The 21,077-nt window shown below is 40.7% G+C and overlaps 1 protein-coding gene across 3 annotated transcripts in view; it reads left to right on the plus strand.

The window, feature by feature from the left end:
- The window catches only part of LOC126263167 (monocarboxylate transporter 2-like), a 257,848-nt gene that overhangs the window by 118,971 nt on the left and 117,800 nt on the right, over nt 1–21,077 (plus strand). For 2 of the 3 annotated variants that reach the window (XM_049960209.1, XM_049960211.1), the window contains exon 8: nt 992–3,429. The exons of the other annotated variant lie outside the window; for it this stretch is intronic. In XM_049960209.1, coding sequence (XP_049816166.1) covers nt 992–1,116 — 125 coding nt within the window. In that variant the 3' untranslated portion in view covers nt 1,117–3,429. Of the gene's footprint in view, nt 1–991; nt 3,430–21,077 lie in introns of those variants that run through there. 3 annotated transcript variants of the gene reach the window in all.

Genomic DNA, 21,077 nt, shown 5'->3' on the forward strand with positions numbered 1-21,077 from the left:
CAGTAGGGGAAGTCCGTTTTTCCGAGTCGCTGCACTAGATTTTTGTAGCATCCGTGCTTAAAGTTTAGGCTTGTCACCATTATAGAAAACCTGCGTAGAATATTTTTGAATACCACTGTATAGTAGCTGGGACACAAGGATTGTACTTTCATTATGACTGCCCCCTAAAGACATTATAAGTTTTCCATTCATTCCATCACTTGTTTCATAGCGATGTCTCCAAAGTCTAAATCAGGATCTTTGCCATACTCACTGCCAATGCCTGTACGCCATTTCGTTGCACCGATAGCCGGCGTCAATTTTTGCTTCATCGACACGGGTATTTTGTGTCACAAAACAAACAATGGGGCCCGCTTTATGTTTCAATCAAAACACTAATTATCCCTCTCTGTGGGTTGAAACGTAAGGATTAATTACATTTTCATTTTAGCGATAATTTCTCGCCTTTCTCCTTCTCACTAATTCGGCATTTTTACCAAAAAAGAGACTTTAACATAGACAATACCATCGAAACAAGGTCAACAGGCCGTGCTGTTGCACGTATCTTGGTTTGTAATGAGCGTCACAAGAATGGTTAGGACGGTTGAGGGGAACTCCTGGCTGACATTCTCAAGCGCCAAAGAATATGGGTAGAGTGGGGGAGGGTGGGAGGCAGTGCCAGACCATTGTGAGCCCCTGAGGGCGCCAGTACCCGCACAATCGCTTTGGCTCAATGGTGGTTTAGGTGGAATGCAGCACGGACGACTAGTATGAGATTTTTTTGAGAGACTTTCGGGACTCATTGTTGTGGGTGGAGACAGTTTCACTCTCTACACCGTATCATTATTTAGAACAGAAGCCCTGTAACTGCAAAAGTGCTCAAATACCGATACTTAACGTACTGATTTGCCAATAAAAATGATGATAGTGGTTCGCTTTAATATCTATATGAAAAATCTCTTTTCGTTGCTTGTAACAAGTTGAGAGGGCATGAAATCTTTCTTGCTTTCAGGATACGTTCGTGATGAGACGGAGAACTATCCACTGTGTATGCACCTGCTGTCAATCCTGGTGGCAATAGCAATGTTTTCCTGGCTCGTCGAAGGCGTACTGCACTGGTGTCGCCGCAAGAGATGAGTGTGGACCATCTTATAACTGGTGTTATGCCAAATTTTAACTAACAAAACTGCCATGACTTTTATACATAACATTGTTCCTGTACAAGGGAAAATATACATTTGTTTGTGTCAACACTGGAATGAGGAGATGATGTAACAAAATAATTTTTCACTTAGGACTATGAACGTTGTAGCACATAAAGAGTGACGTTAGATCCGTCATATAACGTAGTTACAGCCATAGTAGCTGAAGAAGTCGTGCTCCTAAACCACACTTGGTAATGATTCTTAATCATTTCTCTATGTGCTTTGTATGATATAGCTTGATAGCTGTGTTGTGCAAACCACGAGTTAAAAATATCTGTCTTCTGTTTTGCCAATATCTCACAATTTATTTAGTTTCCTTATGTATTAGGCTTTCCTTGTGTAGACAATGTCAAAGTACCGATTTCCGTTCTTCCGACACAAAGAGACTGGAAGTCAGCTAATAGAAGGTGTCCACAGACTAGTTGCAGAGTTGAGGCTGGGCACTCAATTCAAAGATGAGAAACCTCGCAAGCTGCACAGACACCCAGACAAGTATTCCAGAGGCAATGGCTCCTCCAAGATGCAGTATTACTAATAAGAAGCCAAAGAAAGAGTAAGAACCATATCTCGTATGTTGTGATGGATAAGAAAACAGAGCATGATAAAGAAGCATGATGACGAAGAAGTTAATTACAAAGAGAACTAAATGTATGTGAAAAGAGAGGCTGGATGTTTTGGTGGAGATCATGAAGATGAAGATTACAGTGAGGAAGATGACGGTGAGCAAAAAGTAGAAGAGGGTGGTCATGATGAGGAAGACGAGGTTTATAATAAATTGGAAGTTAATCTCCAACGAATCTCCAGGAGATATCGTCTATATCTACTGGAATAACCTGAATGCATTGGTAGAAAAATTTTTTCCTTGCTAGCTTCAAAAGCAGTAGGCAATAATCCAAATGACAATGAAATTACTAACTATTGAAGAAGAACTTCGAAAAGCAGCGATTACTACTTATAATTTACAACATCTGCAGAAACTAAAATGAAAGAGTCAACTGTAGGATGATAAATTGCATATGGGAACATTCAGTAAGTTGCAAGACCACAACGCAACCAAAAAAGATACAATTCGCAAATTCGAAAGATTCCCACGGTTCACACAATTATTCCATGGGAATTTGCTTACTTAACAGCACACTTTGAAAATGGTTAGAGCTTGTACGTGATTTCAAAGTAAAATAGATCAAATGGACAGACTTAAAGTGCTAACATTTCGAGCTGGACATACTGTCAGCTATTGGTACTACCATACAGTCTTAAGATTCAGTACCTCGGCACCTGATTTCAAGTTACGGCACACACATTGTTAAATCATGTCACACACACTGCCAGCTTCTGGTTTTGGAATACTAGTTCAGTTCTGAATGCTTGTTTATTTATGTCAGCTATTACTGCCTCTCACTTAGCATTACCAGCAGAAGATGACCAAATTTTGTGCCGCAAGATAAAATTAATATCCTAATGTTGGGTAACTATGGTGTCTGAATGACTACAAGATTGGTTAGATGAATGCATGCGACCCTGTTTCTCACCTATACGAATGTTTATCAGTACTACTCAGTTTGCTATTTTTCTGAAGACTTACTTCAAGGAATGATGTGTTAAGATCAATAATGACGAACTTACTCCATTGAGCCAGATCTTTGATGTTGTCGGCTGAATAAAATTTGTTTAAGTTGATGGTACTTGGAAAATAGTTTTAACAGCTTCACCTTCCCAGATGTTTTCGCTACTAGTTAATGTATTAACAAAAAGCACTGGCTGGTGGTAGGCATTCTGATCATATTTCTTTGATAAATGCATTCTGAGCATGTGAAAATGTATGGATGAATGATGAACTACCTCGAACTGCTTTTTGGAAGTATGAGATGTTGTGAATGCCAATGCTGTTGGAATAACATGGTTTACTTTGGTAATTGTCATTGAAAAGTGCACTTTAAGCTGTAAATTAGATGAGTGATAGTGCCCTTGTGTGTTTTTCAGCACTATATAGAACCAGTTTTATGTGTTTTCATTAATTTAATGCATAGTACAAATAATAGACTATAGTCGTCGACCAACCAATAATGTATTTCAGTAGTGTCAGCTAGTGACCCGTATGAATTTTTGTAATTAATACACACAATTTCTATGTAGAAATATTTAATTTGTATGTCCATTGTGCTTGTAAAGCGTGGTACAAAGATCAAATTTTGGTTGCCAACAAAAAATTTTATAGAAGAATTAAGTTATGATAATACTGTCATATGTGTTTTGTGTTGAAAGTCATACATCTTTTGAAAAATAACATAATTTTATTTTCATGCAAAATTTGAATTTTTGTTTGCAGTCAGGAATTTGTAATTATATTTGTGTTTTATGATAAGAGACCAGCATGTGTTTTGTACTCAAAATCATTATTTATTACTATAAATACATTTATTTTGCTGAGAAAGATTATATTTTGGAGATATCGATTTTCCGTTTGTGTTTCGTTCAACCATTACCTTTGGACATGTTTCACATCTGTCTTGTTCCACCACATTCTTTGGTCAAGTTGTATTGAATGTAATCTATTTGTGTTAGGAACTTCTCCTTGTGTGTTACAAAGTTATGTAGTTTAAGTATTATATATCAATACACCACATATTTTGATCAGATTTATGGTATTATTTGGTGTGTGATACTGGGAGATACAGTCTGTAAAGATTTTAGAGAGCCTTGGCACCAAAGTTCCATTTGGTAAATGTTGAAGAATTTCTCGAAATCTCATTTTGAACATAACCTCTAACAGGAATAGTTGGAATGCAACTAAAAAGCAATGTTAGGCAGTTCAAAACAAATATTTTTTTCTAGTGTAATCCATGATGGATTATTTTTGATGCTCCAAAAATGGTGCAAGATGAAACTTTACTGATAAACTTATAAAAATGACAGGCGATGACAGTTTGTGATATGAACCACCAAAACATAGCATCAGATTGAAATGGCAGCGCAATTTACAAATTTTAGATATCGAGATACCATTGCCCTGAGATAAATGTATAGAAAAATGTACACGTGGAATTATTTAATCGCTACTACATTGAGGCTTACACCAAGTATAGACCTAGAAAAGGAACTAATTACATTCTCCCACTAGCTGACAGTACTTCAGACTACCTAACTGTCTGTAGGCTTGCCTGCTTAGCATAGTATTTCAGTCAATATTTGTTCCCTGCGTTATGGGCTTTGTCAGACTACTTTTGCTATATCATCGCCTTTACATCTAAACATGAAATATTAGTTGCCTTTGTAGCATGTTATTTTTAGTCACATGTCTTTAGGTATGTGCATAACAGTGAAGCACTTAATTTGGGAATTCATATTTGAGGAACTACTTTGACAGTCGCATGTTCAGTAATGGCTGTTCAATCTGTAAGTATATGGAACAAACGTGTTTGTGTGTGTGTGTGTGTGTGTGTGTGTGTGTGTGTGTGTGTGTGTGTGTGTGTGTGCGCGCGCTTGAACGTACTGACGTATTTTAGATGTGGGAATACTAAGTTACACCCTTTTTGTAATTTTTTGGATAGGGGAGACTGGGGCTAGTTGGCATAGTTTTTACTTTACGATTTTTCTAGTTTTTCCTATAGTATTTTCCGCTTTAATGGTCGATGCTGCAGATTGTGGTATCCCTTGGCTATTAATTAATTATGAAAGTATCACTTAGAATTGCATGCTTAACTCGTAAAAAAAAGTTTACTAAAACGTTACAACTATCCGAATTTATCCCACATGTGAGGCAAGTTGGCAAACGTTCTGAGGTAAGTTGGCATGGTTAACAGGTTATGAGGAATAGACACAAGTTAGTAACTAAGATTCTTTTATTTCCATACCATATGAAGGACGAAGATGTGTTGGCACTTTCTTTCAATTGCTAGTACATATTGTATTAGTGTCTGTCAAAATGCCAACAATATTAAAATATTAAGTTAGTAAATGAACACAGAAAAGTTATATGATAGTAAAATAAAAAAAATAGCAACGAAATTATAGAATCATAACTTCGTGTCCACCAAGAAAATAGGTCAACTGCTCACTTGAACTGGTGATTTTAGTTTTCGCACGATTTTGCTACTAAATCGAGCCAGGAACGTCAGGCCATCGCCAATATTTCTTTTCTTTCACCATTGTGGAAATAAGTATTTCATCACCATCAATTTCCAATATATTTCCAGGATACAGATGTGTACTATACTGCACCATCACAAAGTCTTCCACGTGATACTGCACCGAATTGTCTTCTTGAACTACATTCATGGTGTCCTCTTTAGTAGTCGGTGTTGACGAGCATTCTCGATATGGTGGAGACTTGGGCCCATATTGCTCTTCAGTGTCTGTACTTAGTGGGAAATCGACGCTATCCCCAGAATCATCATAGCTTATTGTATCTGTCGTTTCGTCTTCAGATTCCATCATCACTCAATCATTTCCCTGAAAACGTTTTCCCTTCCTCATTTTTTGAGTTACAGGTCTTATGCCTGTCTTCTCTAAAATAGGCTTACTAATTGAGACTTGCTTTCTTTTTTCCAGTACGTTTTTGGTGGGAATGTCTGTCAAGATAGCAGTGTGTCTCGTTTTCGTGCGACGGTTAGACAGTTTTCGTGAGCCTGATTTTGGAAAAGGGTGAATTTCTTCTGGTGTTACAATTCGGGACGATGATGGTGTACTTGGAGTAGCTGCATCAGTGTGGAAGGACTATACTGAGGAAGCGAACCAGTACAACGTCGGAATTCACAGTCTGGACACCATTAGGAGGCGGGTGATCAGTGACAGATGATGGCAGAAAGTCGAATTCATGAATGATGTCAGGATTGAAAGGTCAAATGCCTTTTACTCTAAGCCCTGTGGCGATATTGGGTGGGGTTGCTACAGTGCAATAGCAGCTTCACAATGTTAGATATGCAATAAATTGAAATCGTTTGGTCAGGATGATTACTAATCCAAGCACCACAAGCAGTACGGATATATTTTTTAAGTGTCACAAACACACTCGGGTTCAGAGGCTGCAATTTGTGACTGCAGTGTGGGGGAAATGATAGGACAACCATCCCACTTTCTTTCAGTAAATCAATTGCATCAATTGACAAATGAGAGTCGTGGTTGTCAAGCAGTAGAAGTGGTGGCCGACCCGACCTAGAATAGTGAATGAAGTGCTTGGAGAACTTAATACAATGTGTTTCTACCATCCAACCTGATTTGTTGAAATCATCATCAGAGCCAGCTGGGGCCCCTAGAACAAAATGTGGTTTTATTTTGCTCTAAGAATTATAAAGAACAGACGGATAGCATTACCTCCAGCTGATACACATGTTGCTAGGCTTCCGAGACTGCCTCTTTCAGCAGAGGTTATCCTTTCAATTTGTTTCAAACCTTTCCGTGCTACCACTCTGTCTGGTATCTGTACTGTTGTGATCCCCATTTCATATATTTTCCATATACGCTTAGCTTGCAACTTCAGTCTATTCAAAATATTTTTAAGCAAACTCAAGAAATTGATCACATTTTCTTCATTAAAACTGGTGGTCCTGGCTAGACTTGTGGCTCCAGGTGTTCGGATGGATAAACTCTGATGCCTCTTCATAAAATACGTGTATGAAACAGGTCCTGCCATTTTCTTTTGCTCCCAACAAAGTGGTACGTTAACTTCATTTTTGGTGGAGTATTGAAAAGCAAATTTTCTAACCTACTCCTGCTCAAGAGAGAAAACCTGTAACACAAAATACGAAGTATGTCATCAGTTGAGAATCTGATATTATGACAGGCATGTGTAGTAGCTAGATATATGGCCTAGGACTTCAATAGAACTACAGGGAAAAGCTTACATAACTATTTTTTTTAAGTTATGTCACTTGGCTGATACATACCTTTCTAGGAGTTTTATATCCACTTACAACATCAGGGACTTCATCAGTGAAAACATCACATTCTCTCGCTTTTAGGCATTATCTAGCTAAGCTCTGTACAGGGGTATTGAATTCCTCTGCTGAGGTGTCTCGGCTTCTCTTGTAGATAATGTGAGGGCTGTTCTCAAAGATTGTGTAGCACTACATTCTTTTTAAACAGATGCAATATGGAATTTGTTTGTTACATTTCATTCCCTGTCCATAGATGTTGAGTGGACTCTTCGAGTAAAGACTCATCGAAGGGTCAGGGACTTCAAATACCAGGTGAGGTGTTAATGGATAAGAAGGAAGAAAGGAAGGTAAGTCTTCAAAGCCTCGTCAGCACTGAGGTCATTAGAGATGGAGGAGGAGCTCGGATTGCTTCAAGGATGGAGAAGGAAATCGGCCAGTAGCAATTTAGGGAAATCACGGAACACATAAGGGGAGTAGCTCACAATTGGTTCACCTCTTACTTTAGCAACAGGCAGCAAAAGGTCATTATTCACAGTGTTGATAACGGCTGTAATGTGGGATCTGAGTGGGGTACTGTCAAGTGGGGGGTGCCCCAGGGATCAGTGTTGGGGTCGATCCTGTTCCTTATTTATATAAATGATATGCCATCTAGTAATATGGGTAAACTCTAAAATATTTCTGTTTGCTGATGACACTAGCTTGGTAGTAAAGGATGTTGTGTGCAACATTGACTCGGTTTCAAATAGTGCAGTACATGACCTCAGTTCATGGATTGTAGAAAATAAACTAACGTTAAATCACAGTAAGACTCAGTTTTTGCAGTTTCTAACACACAATTCAACAAAACCGGACGTTTTAATCTCACAGAACGGGCATATGATTTGTGAAACAGTTCAAATTTCTAGGTGTTGAGATAGATAGTAAGCTGTCGTAGAAAGCCCACGTTCAGGATCTTGTTCAAAGACTTAATACTGCCAATTTCACTATTCGAACGGTATCGAAAGTGAGTGATACTTCGACACGTAAATTAGTCTACTTTGCTTATTTTCATTCACTTATGTCGTATGGTAGTTTGTTTTGGGGTAACTCTTCCCATTCTAGAAGGATATTTTCGGCTCGGAAACGGGCGGTTCGGGCAATAAGTGGTGTGAGTTCACGAACCTCTCGTCGACCTCTGTTCACGAGTCTGGGTATTTTGACATTGGCCTCTCAATATGTATATTCCTTATTGTCGTTTCTTGTTACCAATATTAGTTTATTGGCAAGAATAAGCAGCTTTCACTCGGTTAATACTCGGCGCAAATCAAACCTCCATTTGGATCGGACTTCCTTAACTCTTGTGCCAAAAGGTGTGCAGTATACTGCTGCATCCATTTTCAATAAGCTGCCACTAGAATTCAAAAATCTTAGCAGCAATCCACGCGCTTTCAAATCGAAAGTGAAGAGTTTCCTCATGGGTCACTCCCTCTATTCTGTCGAGGAGTTCCTTGAAAAATTAAGCTGATTCTTATTGTATTGCTGATAGCATTTACTTAAACTTATGGACTTACTTTTTTCAGGTTCATGAACATTTATTTTTATCTGTTATTACTTTTATGTTGTAGTTTCATGTACTGACACGTTCCATGACCTTGGAGATTTGCTCCTGAATTTGGTCCTACGGAACTTGAAGGGTAAATAAATTTAAAAAAATAAATAAATTGGGAAGGTCGGACTAGGATTTGAACCGTCGTCCACCGGAATGTGAGTCGATTGCGCTAAGCACTGCGTCACTTAGCTTGGTGTTAGCGGGTAAAAGATATTCTCTGTTGGGAACATTTCAGAGGAATTTTCACTTCTGATATACCAACTTCACACACCCCTGGTCAGAACCGCGGGATGGGAACTATTTATATCTTCATACTGAGATGAATCGCCTGACAAAAAACATGCGACGAATACGCGATGTCTGCTTATTCATGCGTGTTTTAAGTAATGTTGATGATTTGCTCGACAAGTGGATTCTATGGTTCGAAAACTAATGTCTACCTAAGAAGATTAAGTATTTCACAGACAAGTTAAGTGTTTTGCTCGGCAAGTAATGAGTACCTGGAGGTAATGTGGACAAGGGTAAGTGCTTTTGTGACAAGCTGTGTTTTATGACAAATGTGTGGCTCGACAAGTAATATGTACCTGTCAAGGTATAGTACTTGTCTTAATGCAGTTTATAACTAAAAATGGTTCAAATGGCTGTGAGCACTATGGGACTTAACTTCTGAGGTCATCAGTCCCCTAGAACTTAGAACTACTTGAACCTAACTAACCTAAGGACATCACACACATCCATGCCCGAGGCAGGATTCGAAACTGCGACCGTAGCGTCCGCGCGGTTCCAGACTGTAGTGCCTAAAACCACTCGGCCACACAGGCCGGCATTATAACTAAATTCATAACTATTTATAGCACTACTAGAGTAGAAACTACTGTCGTCATCATACACGCGCCATTCTCCTCGCTTAGCAGTTAGATAGAAATTGCTATCAGGGCCGGATCCAGGGGAGAGGCGGGGGAGGGGGGAGGAGCGAATAATGCCACCGCAAAGGCTGGCAGGTTTTTGGGGGCTCCAAAATCTTAAATTGTAATATTGCTAAAAAAGAATTAATTAAACAAGACATTGATGGTTTTGGATCAACGGAGAAGTACGAGAAAAAGTTGGAAAGACAAATCATTCATAAAGTCTGTTGTCTTGCCGGAAACTAGCTACTGTATTGTGATACAGATGACAAACGAAGCGGCGGAGTTGGTCAACTAGGGTATGTCTTTCAAAATTGCGAAGCTTGCTATTGGCAGTGTGGCCCACTCAACATCTACCAAGCACATAGCCAACACTTGAAAAGTACCTACGTCAGCCTGAAAGCAACTACAGAACCGAAAAAAGAAATAAAGGTAAATATCAGCGTATGATGAACTAATAGTTATTATAGAGCAGCCTTAAACACATATAGCAATATCGCTGAGCAAAATTGTAACAAATATATAAAAAGTGAAATATGCGCTGCTCGTCGCACGTCAAAATCTTTTGAACCCTGATATTGTGGTGATTAAGCGGCGGTTAAACATGGAAAGATGCACGGCATCCATCACTCACCACTACCTCTTCTTGCGATCCGCCATTAATATCATTTGCATTAGTCTTCTTCTTACAATACTCCTCTAGTTTTTCCTCCTTCGTTTGTAGTTTGTTTTAAGTTATCCCCAATTCCCAGTTACTTCTCTGTGTTGAACCCATAATAAATAGATATAAATATTAAGGAAATACTTGAAAAACCTATAAAACGTTTTTTGTTAGCTGAAGCAACAAAACTGCACTACACTAACTGTTTGTTCAGTTTCACAGTATTTCAGAGTGTTTGCATCCCAAAAACTTCATTTGGGATTTAAATGTTACCCTTCACTACAGTAAATGAAAGCGCTTTCAAAACTGTTTTGAGCCATGAATCAGAAACGTGACAGCTCGGAAAGCACACCTCCTCCATATCGTACCACAGCCGTTTTCCCTTTATGTACTACTAGCGAAACCGGCAACGCTTTGCAGTTGCTAAATAAGCATTCTTGCCTTCTCTCTCTGCCCATTCCTTCTTCCCCCTCTTTTTGTCCATCTTCTCCTACTCCGCCCTCTCTGTCCAGTACCTTCTCATCCTCTCTCCGCCCATCATTTTCTCCACCCCCCTCCTCTCTGTCCACCTTCCACCTCTCTATGTCAGTTTCCTCCCTCCCTCTCTATCCAACATGTTCCCAACTCTCTCTCTCCATGAGTCTTGTTTATTGTTGGGAATTCAAGTCGCTTGAAATGAGTGAGTAAATGCGATGCAGACTTCTTCATCTCCTGGATCAGTGAGGATACTTGCCTCATTGATAGTTTTCACATTTAGTCTGCGAATACTTGGGATTACAAGGCTTGGGATGATTTTGTAGTAGTAGTAGTTTTCTAATAATAAGCCAATATGCCAAAATACATTGTTCCTCTTTTCTGTTAAAACCGACTGCGAAAAAGAAAACTAAAATGCCAGTTTTTACAACACACCACGGCATTTCCTTTCTCGTAGTTTGTTTTAACAGGAAATCCGTACATCGTCGTTTAAATAAATATGTAGTCTATTTCTCTTTGGATGTTTATTAATGTGTCGTGTGAATATTTGGAGAACGTTGCTCAAGATTATTAGAGATTGTTGCTAACTACATTTCCCTATCATAGCCTATGTTTCTCAAAATGTTTATAAATGTATCACGTAAATGTGTGACGTAAATTAGTCAAGACTGGTATGAGAATTTTTGTAACAACATTTCCCCTTTATACATCGTGATTACAACAGATAGTGCCTATTTTCCATTCGAGTGATTGTTAGGCCACCGTGTAAAAATTTAATTAAATTAGTCAATAACTTTTCGGGATTTTTGGTTATATATATATATATATATATATATATATATATATATATATATATAATAGAGGGAAACATTCCACGTGGGAAAAAAAAAGTAAAAACAAAGATGATGTGACTTACCGAACGAAAGCGCTGGCAGGTCGATAGACACACAAACAAACACAAACACACACACAAAATTCAAGCTTTCGCAACAAACTGTTGCCTCTGTGTGGATGGATATGTGCGTGTGTGCGAGTGTATACCTGTCCTTTTTTCCCCCTAAGGTAAGTCTTTCCGCTCCCGGGATTGGAATGACTCCTTACCCTCTCCCTTAAAACCCACATCCTTTCGTCTTTCCCTCTCCTTCCCCTCTTTCCTGATGAGGCAACAGTTTGTTGCGAAAGCTTGAATTTTGTGTGTGTGTTTGTGTTTGTTTGTGTATATATATATATATATATATATATATATATATATATATATATATATGTGTGTGTGTGTGTGTGTGTGTGCGTGTGTGTAAAACAAATATGTAGCCTACGTCATTTTGAAGGTTCATCAACGATGAAAATTTTTTTGATGTCAACCTGAAAAAAAAATTTTCGACGTAGAGTGTGCTCATCCGAACGTTTATTAAAGTATTGTGTAAAAATTCGAAGTAAAGCGGATAAAAAGTTTTTGAGATTTTCGGTAAAATGTTAAGCAACGACTTGTGTTTATATAAAACTTGGTAGTATAGGTTGACACACTAAAGAGGTGCTTGCAATGTATGTGTTTTTTCAACAAATAAAAATAAAGCATTTACGTGTAAGTCATTTGCTGTCGTATGACCTACTTTGTACAGCAGAAGCGCCGACGATTGCCGGAACCGTTGTCTCCAGTATTGCCGTTCAGTCTTCAAGACGATGTAGGAAACTCTCCTCTCCCGGTTGCGAGCAGCCGACGCGTAGGATGGTTACTTCATTGTAGAGTAACAGTGTTCACCTACTTTGTTTTGACTACAACTAACAGTGATATAGTGAACTGTGATATAGTGGTCGAACTGTGGTCTGTGCCGCTGATACAGGTCTAAATGTGCTGTCCTTGTTAGAAACATATTTCATTTGCTAAACACAATTTATTATTATCCGTTGACTTCGAACAATAATCGTGTAGGTGAAGAAGTTTCTGTCACCGGTATTACATCCTTCCTGTAGGCAGTCCAGGAAAGACGAGTCCAATGATTGTATTAAAATCTAATATTTGTATGGTCGGCTAACAGTGTCCAGGCATTAGTGGTTTAATGTGAAAAGACTTTCGCACTGAGACGGACGTGTTTTCGTTAGGCTGTGCTGCGAATGCTATAAACTCTCACATTGTCTGACGGCAGGAAGCGCCTCTCGAGAAGTCAGTATAGGAAAGGACCAGATGAAAGAGAAAATGTAGATATAATGGAAATTTCCATTAGATACATTTTTTTCAACCTAAAGGTTTTGAACAAGATGATCATGGCACGAATGCAAATGCAGACATAAATCAGTCCCTGCCTTTGGTAGGTGAAGATGTTCCTTCAACGTCACAGGATAAAACGATCGTTGTCTATGAATGCGAAACTGTTCGAGCCTAGTCTAGCAACTGCATATCTCACAATCAAATTCGAAGTTATGCAGTCGATTCAGGTCTCGCAAAACGGCCTGAAAAAACAGACGATTTTGTTAGCTCAACCTTAGTCGAAAGAGGCCCTCTGGATCAGATTACTGAATTAGACAGATAGTCTAATGATGATTCTAATCGTCGCTCTACTTCTAAAAAATACAATTACAGTTTGTGAAATGGTGAAATTGCTCAGAGAATATGGTCAGTTTATTCAGAAAGCGCTGTTGTTTTTTGTTTCCGTTGCAATCTATTTTCTGACATTAAAATATTGCTCACTTCAGGTGGTTATAGTAACTGATGGCAGATCTCTGAGAACTTATGTAGCCACGGCGGGATCCAAGTGCACCAAAAGTGGATGGAGCTCATCAGAAGATTAAAATATGTCAATACTGTCGATGCAGGAACTCTGGAGATACTGAATGCGGAAACCCGGCACTGGAAAGGTGTTGGCTTGACAGTGTCTTCGTTGAAGAGGAATTTCAGACAAGCTGTTTACTCACAACCAGGAGACATTGTTAATTATTTGGAAAATTTATTTCAGTTCTGGGAGAAAATCTAGTGCTGACAATAAGGCTCATTATTATCTGGGAAAAATATATAAAATGAAATAAATCACATTCTCCATCACAAAACTGAAACCAAAACGCAGTCTCTACTGAAAGCTGTTAAATATTATAGTAAAATTTTGGAGTGTATACCAGACATTTCTTCTCCCGCGAAAGTGATAATAACGATGCGTTTCGTTTATGTCAATTCCAGACTGATATTGACACTCTTTTGATGGTGAGAAAAATTTATGATCACTGTTCTGTGCCTGCGCTAAGGTGCCCTAACGTTGAAGCCATTGAACGCAACAAGATGGGAAGCGGGATTGACGCAGTCGCCCCTGTAAAGTAAGGAGAGCAATGAGAGAAGCGTTCAGCGACTCTGAAAGTAAAATTTTGGCAACCAATCTGAGTAAAACCCCAAAGAGGTTTTGGTCGTACGAAACATCAGTAGACGGTTCGAAATCCTCTATTAATTCACTCAGTGATCATACTGGCACCTCAAAACAATATAACAAAGAGAAGTCCAAGATACTGAATTCAGTCTTCCGAAACTTCCCTACTTTCAATCAACGTACGAGGGCAGTTCAATAAGTAATGCAACACATTTTTTTTCTCGGCCAGTTTTGGTTGAAAAAACCGGAAATTTCTTGTGGAATATTTTCAAACATTCCCGCTTCGTCTCGTATAGTTTCATTGACTTCCGACAGGTGGCAGCGCTGTACGGAGCTGTTAAAATGGCGTCTGTAACGGATGTGCGTTGCAAACAACGGGCAGTGATCGAGTTTCTTTTGGCGGAAAACCAGGGCATCTCAGATATTCATAGGCGCTTGCAGAGTGTCTACGGTGATCTGGCAGTGGACAAAAGCACGGTGAGTCGTTGGGCAAAGCGTGTGTCATCATCGCCGCAAGGTCAAGCAAGACTGTCTGATCTCCCGCGTGCGGGCCGGCCGTGCACAGCTGTGACTCCTGCAATGACGGAGCGTGCGAACACACTCGTTCGAGATGATCGACGGATCACCATCAAACAACTCAGTGCTCAACTTGACATCTCTGTTGGTAGTGCTGTCACAATTGTTCACCAGTTGGGATATTCAAAGGTTTGTTCCCGCTGGGTCCCTCGTTGTCTAACCGAACACCATAAAGAGCAAAGGAGAACCATCTGTGCGGAATTGCTTGCTCGTCATGTGGCTGAGGGTGACAATTTCTTGTCAAAGATTGTTACAGGCGATGAAACATGGGTTCATCACTTCGAACCTGAAACAAAACGGCAATCAATGGAGTGGCGCCACACCCACTCCCCTACCAAGAAAAAGTTTAAAGCCATACCCTCAGCCGGTAAAGTCACGGTTACAGTCTTCTGGGACGCTGAAGGGGTTATTCTGTTCGATGTCCTTCCCCATGGTCAAACGATCAACTCTGAAGTGTATTGTGCTACTCTTCAGAAATTGAAGAAACGACTTCAGCGTGTTCGTAGGCACAAAAATCTGAACGAACTTCTCCTTCTTCATGACAACGCAAGACCTCACACAAGTCTTCGCACCCGAGAGGAGCTCACAAAACTTCAGTGGACTGTTCTTCCTCATGCACCCTACAGCCCCGATCTCGCACCGTCAGATTTCCATATGTTTGGCTCAATGAAGGACGCAATCCGTGGGAGGCACTACGCCGATGATGAAGAAGTTATTGATGCAGCACGACGTTGGCTCCGACATCGACCAGTGGAATGGTACCGTGCAGGCATACAGGCCCTCATTTCAAGGTGGCGTAAGGCCGTAGCATTGAATGGAGATTACGTTGAAAAATAGTGTTGTGTAGCTAAAAGATTGGGGAATAACCTGGTGTATTTCAATGCTGAATAAAACAACCCCTGTTTCAGAAAAAAAATGTGTTGCATTACTTATTGAACTGCCCTCGTACTAACATCGAAATGGCAGATACTGAGATAACCGATCGCGAAGTAGAAAGCAGCTACACTCGCTTGGTAGTGGAATGGCATCAGGACCAAATTAAATACCTGTAAGATTCTCCAAAGATTATGCGAAAGAACTCGCTCCCTTTCTATGACCAGTTTATCGTAGATCGCTGGAGCAACGAAGGGTACCAAGTGACTGGAAAAAAGTGCAGGTCAATTTTGTTTTCAAGAAGGGTTGCACGACAGACGCACGTAACTATAGGCCTATATCATTGACGTCAGTCTGTTGTCGAATCATGGAACATGTGTTATGCTCAAGACTAACTACGTTTCTGGAGAATGAAACCTGTTCTATAAAATTCAACATCAATTCCGCAACAAAGATCTTGCGAAACTCAGCTCGCTCTGTTCCTCACAGAAATCCATAACACTGCAGACAATGCGCTCTTAACGGAACAAAACCGCCGATATAGAGATAAGTGTTCCTGTTACAACGTACATAAAAGATCTATTAGAAAGCGTCAGAAGCTCTGTAAGGCTATTCGCAGATGCTGTGGTTGTCTATAAGAAAGCAGGACTGCCACGAGGACAATATCGATTTGCAGAATGGTTTACGAAGGACTGACGGATGGTGCACACACTGGCAGTTGACCCTGAAAGAAAGTAAACGTAACATACTGAGCTTACACACGAAAAGAAATCCACTATTGTACAATTAGAATATTGATGACAACTTTCTGGAAACGGTATCTGTCGTAAAACGTCTATGCGTAAGTATCCAGAGCGACCTTAAGTGAAATGACCATATGAAGCAACTAGTAGGAAAAGCAGATGCCAGAAAGGGATTCGTGGGAATAATCTTAAGGAAATGCAACTCATCCACGAAAGAAAAGGTTTACAAGGCCTTTGTTGGACCGATTCTTAAGTAGAACTGACAGAACAGAGAGAGCACGTCCAACGGAGAGCGGTACTGTTCGTCGAGGCTTTGTTTAGCTGGCGCGAGACCGTTACCGATATGTTCAACGAACTCTACTGGCACGCGTTACAAGAGAGGCATTGTGCATCACGGAGAGATTTACTGTTGAAGTTTCGAGAGAGAACTTACCAGGGATAATCGGACAACATATTACTTCCTCCCGTATACATCTCAAGACATGAACACGACGAGAAAATTCGAGAACTGAAGCTAACACGGAGACTTACCGACCATGATTGTTCCCACGCGCCATTCGCAAGTGGAACAGGGAAGGGGGGATCAATTAGTTGCACCAGACATACTCTTGGTCACACGCTGTTAGGTACCTTGTGCGGTATGATGTAGATGTAAATAAAACATAGAAGAGGTCTGTGATGGACTGTTTGAAATATTTGAAATAATCAGAGACGCAAATAAGGACCATATGGCAAACCTTATTACAGTTGTATTGAAAGCCAATGATATACTTCAGGCCACAATAGAATATTTCACAGTTGCAGGTAGGACTCCAGATTACAAGAGAACCTGCTACATGCTAAATAACTGGCGATCCAACTCGATATAGAAAACCTAACCATATATGGAACACTTGAGATCCGGAAGATTTAGGAGAAGAAACAGTTCCAGCACGTGGAAGGAGATGAGAAAATTGAAGATGGTTAGGTTTGGTTAGGTTAGGTTATGATAGGACAGGTTAGTTTCAGAAACGCAGTACAAATAGATTTTTACTCTGAAGTACTGGATGTTACAAAATGTGCTCTCGGCGAGAGTTTTAAACAGCTTAAAACCCGTAGTGAGCTTGTTGAATTTTTGTATGACATTAGTAAAGAAAAAGACATATGACCTGACGTTCTAACAATCAAATGTTCCAAACTGTGCTCTAGTTTTAATCATGGGCCAGCTAAGGGCCTCATCTTCCTGACTTTCAAGATAATTTAAATTGGTCTCAATGTTGATATAGCACGGTAGCAGACCATCTCAAACTTTGAAACTCATTCTGGAGTATGACTTGGCGATCAACGTAAGTGTAGTCTTAAGAATTATGCTAAAACAACCAGTGACAGTGGCAAGTGTTGAAAGAATGTTTTTGAAGCTTAAACTGATTAAATGTACCGAATTCAACAGTGGGCCAGGCACGACTGTGTGGCCTGGCGACGGGTGTCGATTCAACAAGAGCTATACTGTGTTCATCATAACGAAGAAACCTGAGGTAAACATTAAACCATGTATTCTTCCGCGTTTTCGGGAATCTCGTTGGATTTCCTTTCACTTGGAGCAGAAGCCAAGCTTTCTCGAGTACAGTCAAGTACGATACTAGCGATACATTTTATGCTGTGCGTTACGCGCACATCAATTGAGCGATAATATCGCGCGAGACCGCTACGGTCGCAGGTTCGAATCCTGCCTCGGGCATGGATGTGTGTGATGTCCTTAGGTTAGTTAGGTTTAACTAGTTCTAAGTTCTAGGGGACTAATGACCTCAGCAGTTGAGTCCCATAGTGCTCAGAGCCATTTGAACCATTTTTTTGATAATATCGGACAACAACTTTACCGGCGCATTTAACTAGAACAGCACTGGCTAGCCAGCTGGTCCAAATAACCTGCAGCGGTGTGAGCAGTTAACATTTACGACGTAAAAAGAGACGAGCAGAGAAACAGTATAGCTTCGGATGTCATTTACTTTTGAAAGAGAATGAAATAACATTCTCCCAAAACTTCAGCACCGCACGTTTCTTTGGGACCAGACGGAAAACGTAACAGAGTTTCGCTCTTATCTAACATAGTACTGTAATTAAAAACAATGGTGATGAAAATTCCTAAAAAAACACAGGGTAATTTTTCTGCGTGCGGTATGTGTGACGAAGACGTTTGTTGCAGGGTTTTCACCGTGTAATTATTTACTGAAGCCACTGAACGTATTATCTATAGTCAATCGTCCGGTAATCTCTGAACTCCTTTCACATCCAAATCCGAGAAATACGTTTCAGTACTGGAACTGTCATCTGCTACATTGCTAACCAGTAGATCAAAATCAGTTAATGTGCTCTCCGCGAGAGTTTAAACATTCTACAAGAATGATAGTTCAGTAGATGGGATGGGTTGTTTGGGGGACGAGACCAGACAGCGAAGTCATCGGACACATCTGATTACGGAAGGACGGGGAGGGAAGTCGGCCGTGCCCTTTCAAAGGAACCATCCCGGCATTTGCCTGGACGGATTTAGGGAAATTACGGAAACCCTTAATGAGGATGGCCGTCCGAGGGACTGAACCGTCGTCGCCCCGAATGCGCCACCTCGTTCGGTAGAATTCATGCAGACATCCCCCAGGCTGTGGCTAAGCCATGACTCCGCAGTATCCTTTCTGCCAGGAGTGCTAGTTCCGCTAGGTTCGCAAGAGAGCTTCTGTGAAGTTTGGAAGATAGGAGCCGAGGTACTAGCAGAATTAAGCTGTGAGTACAGGTCGCAAGTCGTGCTTGGTTAGCTCAGTCGGTAGAGCACTTGTCCGCGAAAAGCAAAGGCCCCGAGTTCGAGTCTCGCCACTAGCGGTGTTTCAAGAGGATTTAACAGTATGGAGCACGAAGCAGAGTCCGCCATTTCCACAGTACGTATTAACAGCTCGACAGAACACGACAGCACAGTGAGTGGGCCTGATCACGAATTTTGAAATAAAAACTACATACCTAAAGTGTGACTAAGAAAAACGTTGATAGCTGTTAATAAGTCAGAATATCTTAAAGTTTCATTTATTGTAACAGAGTTGTAAGACACCGAACATATAGGTAGGACCTACTTGCAAGAGCCGAACAACACCAGTGTACGTCTGCTAAGGCTGCAGACCAATCATCGCGTCTGTATTTGTTTACATCATGTTTATTCTTATAAAGAGGAAACTATGGTTGAATTTTGGATTACAAGGGAGTCATACAGGAATTCGGTGATGCCAAAGAAAGAAAAATAAATGTAACATAAGATAAGTGTGTAAAGGTATATTTGAACCGTAGTAAAGTTAGCTTTCAAAATCGCGCCGCAGCGCTTATCGTGAAGCAGTCGCCCTCCGTTTTCTGGCGGTGGCGCCGTTGTCGCAATTGAAGGCTTCGGTGTCTCCCTCTAGCGGGAAAGGGGAAACGTGGGCGGTTCGCGTGGGTTTAAGAAGTGGTTGTATGGGCTCTCGGAAGAGTTGGCAGTCGGGGCATCAAGAAGCGACTTCTCTGCCGGTGCTGGAGGGACAGCACGCAGACCGCGGCATCAGCTAAGTGACGCGAGCAGCGGCTACGTGGTATGGGGCGTTAACTGCTCTTCGCGAAAGGAATCTTCCTGAGCGTGGGTTCGCAAGGGGCCTAATTTGCAGTTAGGCCGTATGCTGTCGACCGGCGAGCAGGTTCTGAAAATCGGCGCGCCTTCCTGCGTCCGTTGAAACGGCTGGCAGCGGGCGGCTCCGCAGAGCATTTGGAGGTGTTGCATTGGTTCAGTCCTGGGAGTGGTAACGTACCAGAAGTTGAGTATTGATTGCTTACAGATTTTGTGAAGTTTAATTGAATTCAGTTTACTTATTCTTGCTAATTATACCAGCTGTGTATTTTGGGGGTTTCCCACCATCCATTCTCGTCTGCCCATCTGCGGCAAGCTGGTAATATTAGAAAGGGTGGTCCGTTTGTCCCCTTTTGAGGACGAAAGGGGGGGGGGGAGTCAGAGTAAATCTGTGGTTCGGATTGCTTCTTTCCCCTCCCAGCTTACCTACGAGTTATAAGACTGTTAGCCTCTGCGATGTCTATGAAAGTCTAAGGCACCAACGGCTGTACTGTTTAAAACGCAAGGCACTAAGACCTGATCCATTCTCTCGCCTGCCATAACTAATATTACTAGACTCACGTGTAAAAGGTACTCGAAGAAAGAAGAAAAATTCCTTTTGCCTCGTTGTAAGAACTAGTCAATTGCATAACGAATTCCTGCTCATCTGGAAGCTGTAACTTACGTAAATTTGTCTTTATGTGCATTTGGCTATAATCAAGCAAGGCTGTGAATGTACGTAGTGGATTTTTTAAATATTGTTTCTAGTCAGCAAATACTGTTGTGTGCTTTTTTCAATGCAATAACTTTTAAGGCTTTTACTCAACGTGCTTATGTGTTTTATACAGGTAGTTGGTTATTAGTGTGTTTTCTTGCCATGCAAAAGTTTGCCATTTCATGACGGGTAGAAATGGTTGCCTTGAAAGGAAAATGTTGTAATAGTTCGCAAGTCGTACCTTGCGAGCGTGTGTGTTTGCCGCAAGTTAACTGTCATAAATTTTTAAAATTTGTTCTTTATATATTTTGGAATTGTTAATGTTATTAACTGTGAGTATCCCCCCCCCGCCCCCCCACCTGTGCATGACTCATGCGTTTTGGTTTTTCTATTTTGAGAACTTTTGTAAACAGGATTGTCTTTATATGTTGCAGAAAAGTTAGATTTTGCGCGATTTAATGAGCCTGAGTGAGGCTGTTGTGGGCGGCCGTACCTACCGCCGTTGTAACCAAACGGGAAATTTGTCTGCCCAAAAGTGAA

Source organism: Schistocerca nitens, chromosome 6 (genome assembly GCF_023898315.1).
Source record: "Schistocerca nitens isolate TAMUIC-IGC-003100 chromosome 6, iqSchNite1.1, whole genome shotgun sequence".
In the NCBI taxonomy this organism is placed as follows: Eukaryota; Metazoa; Arthropoda; class Insecta; order Orthoptera; family Acrididae; genus Schistocerca; species Schistocerca nitens.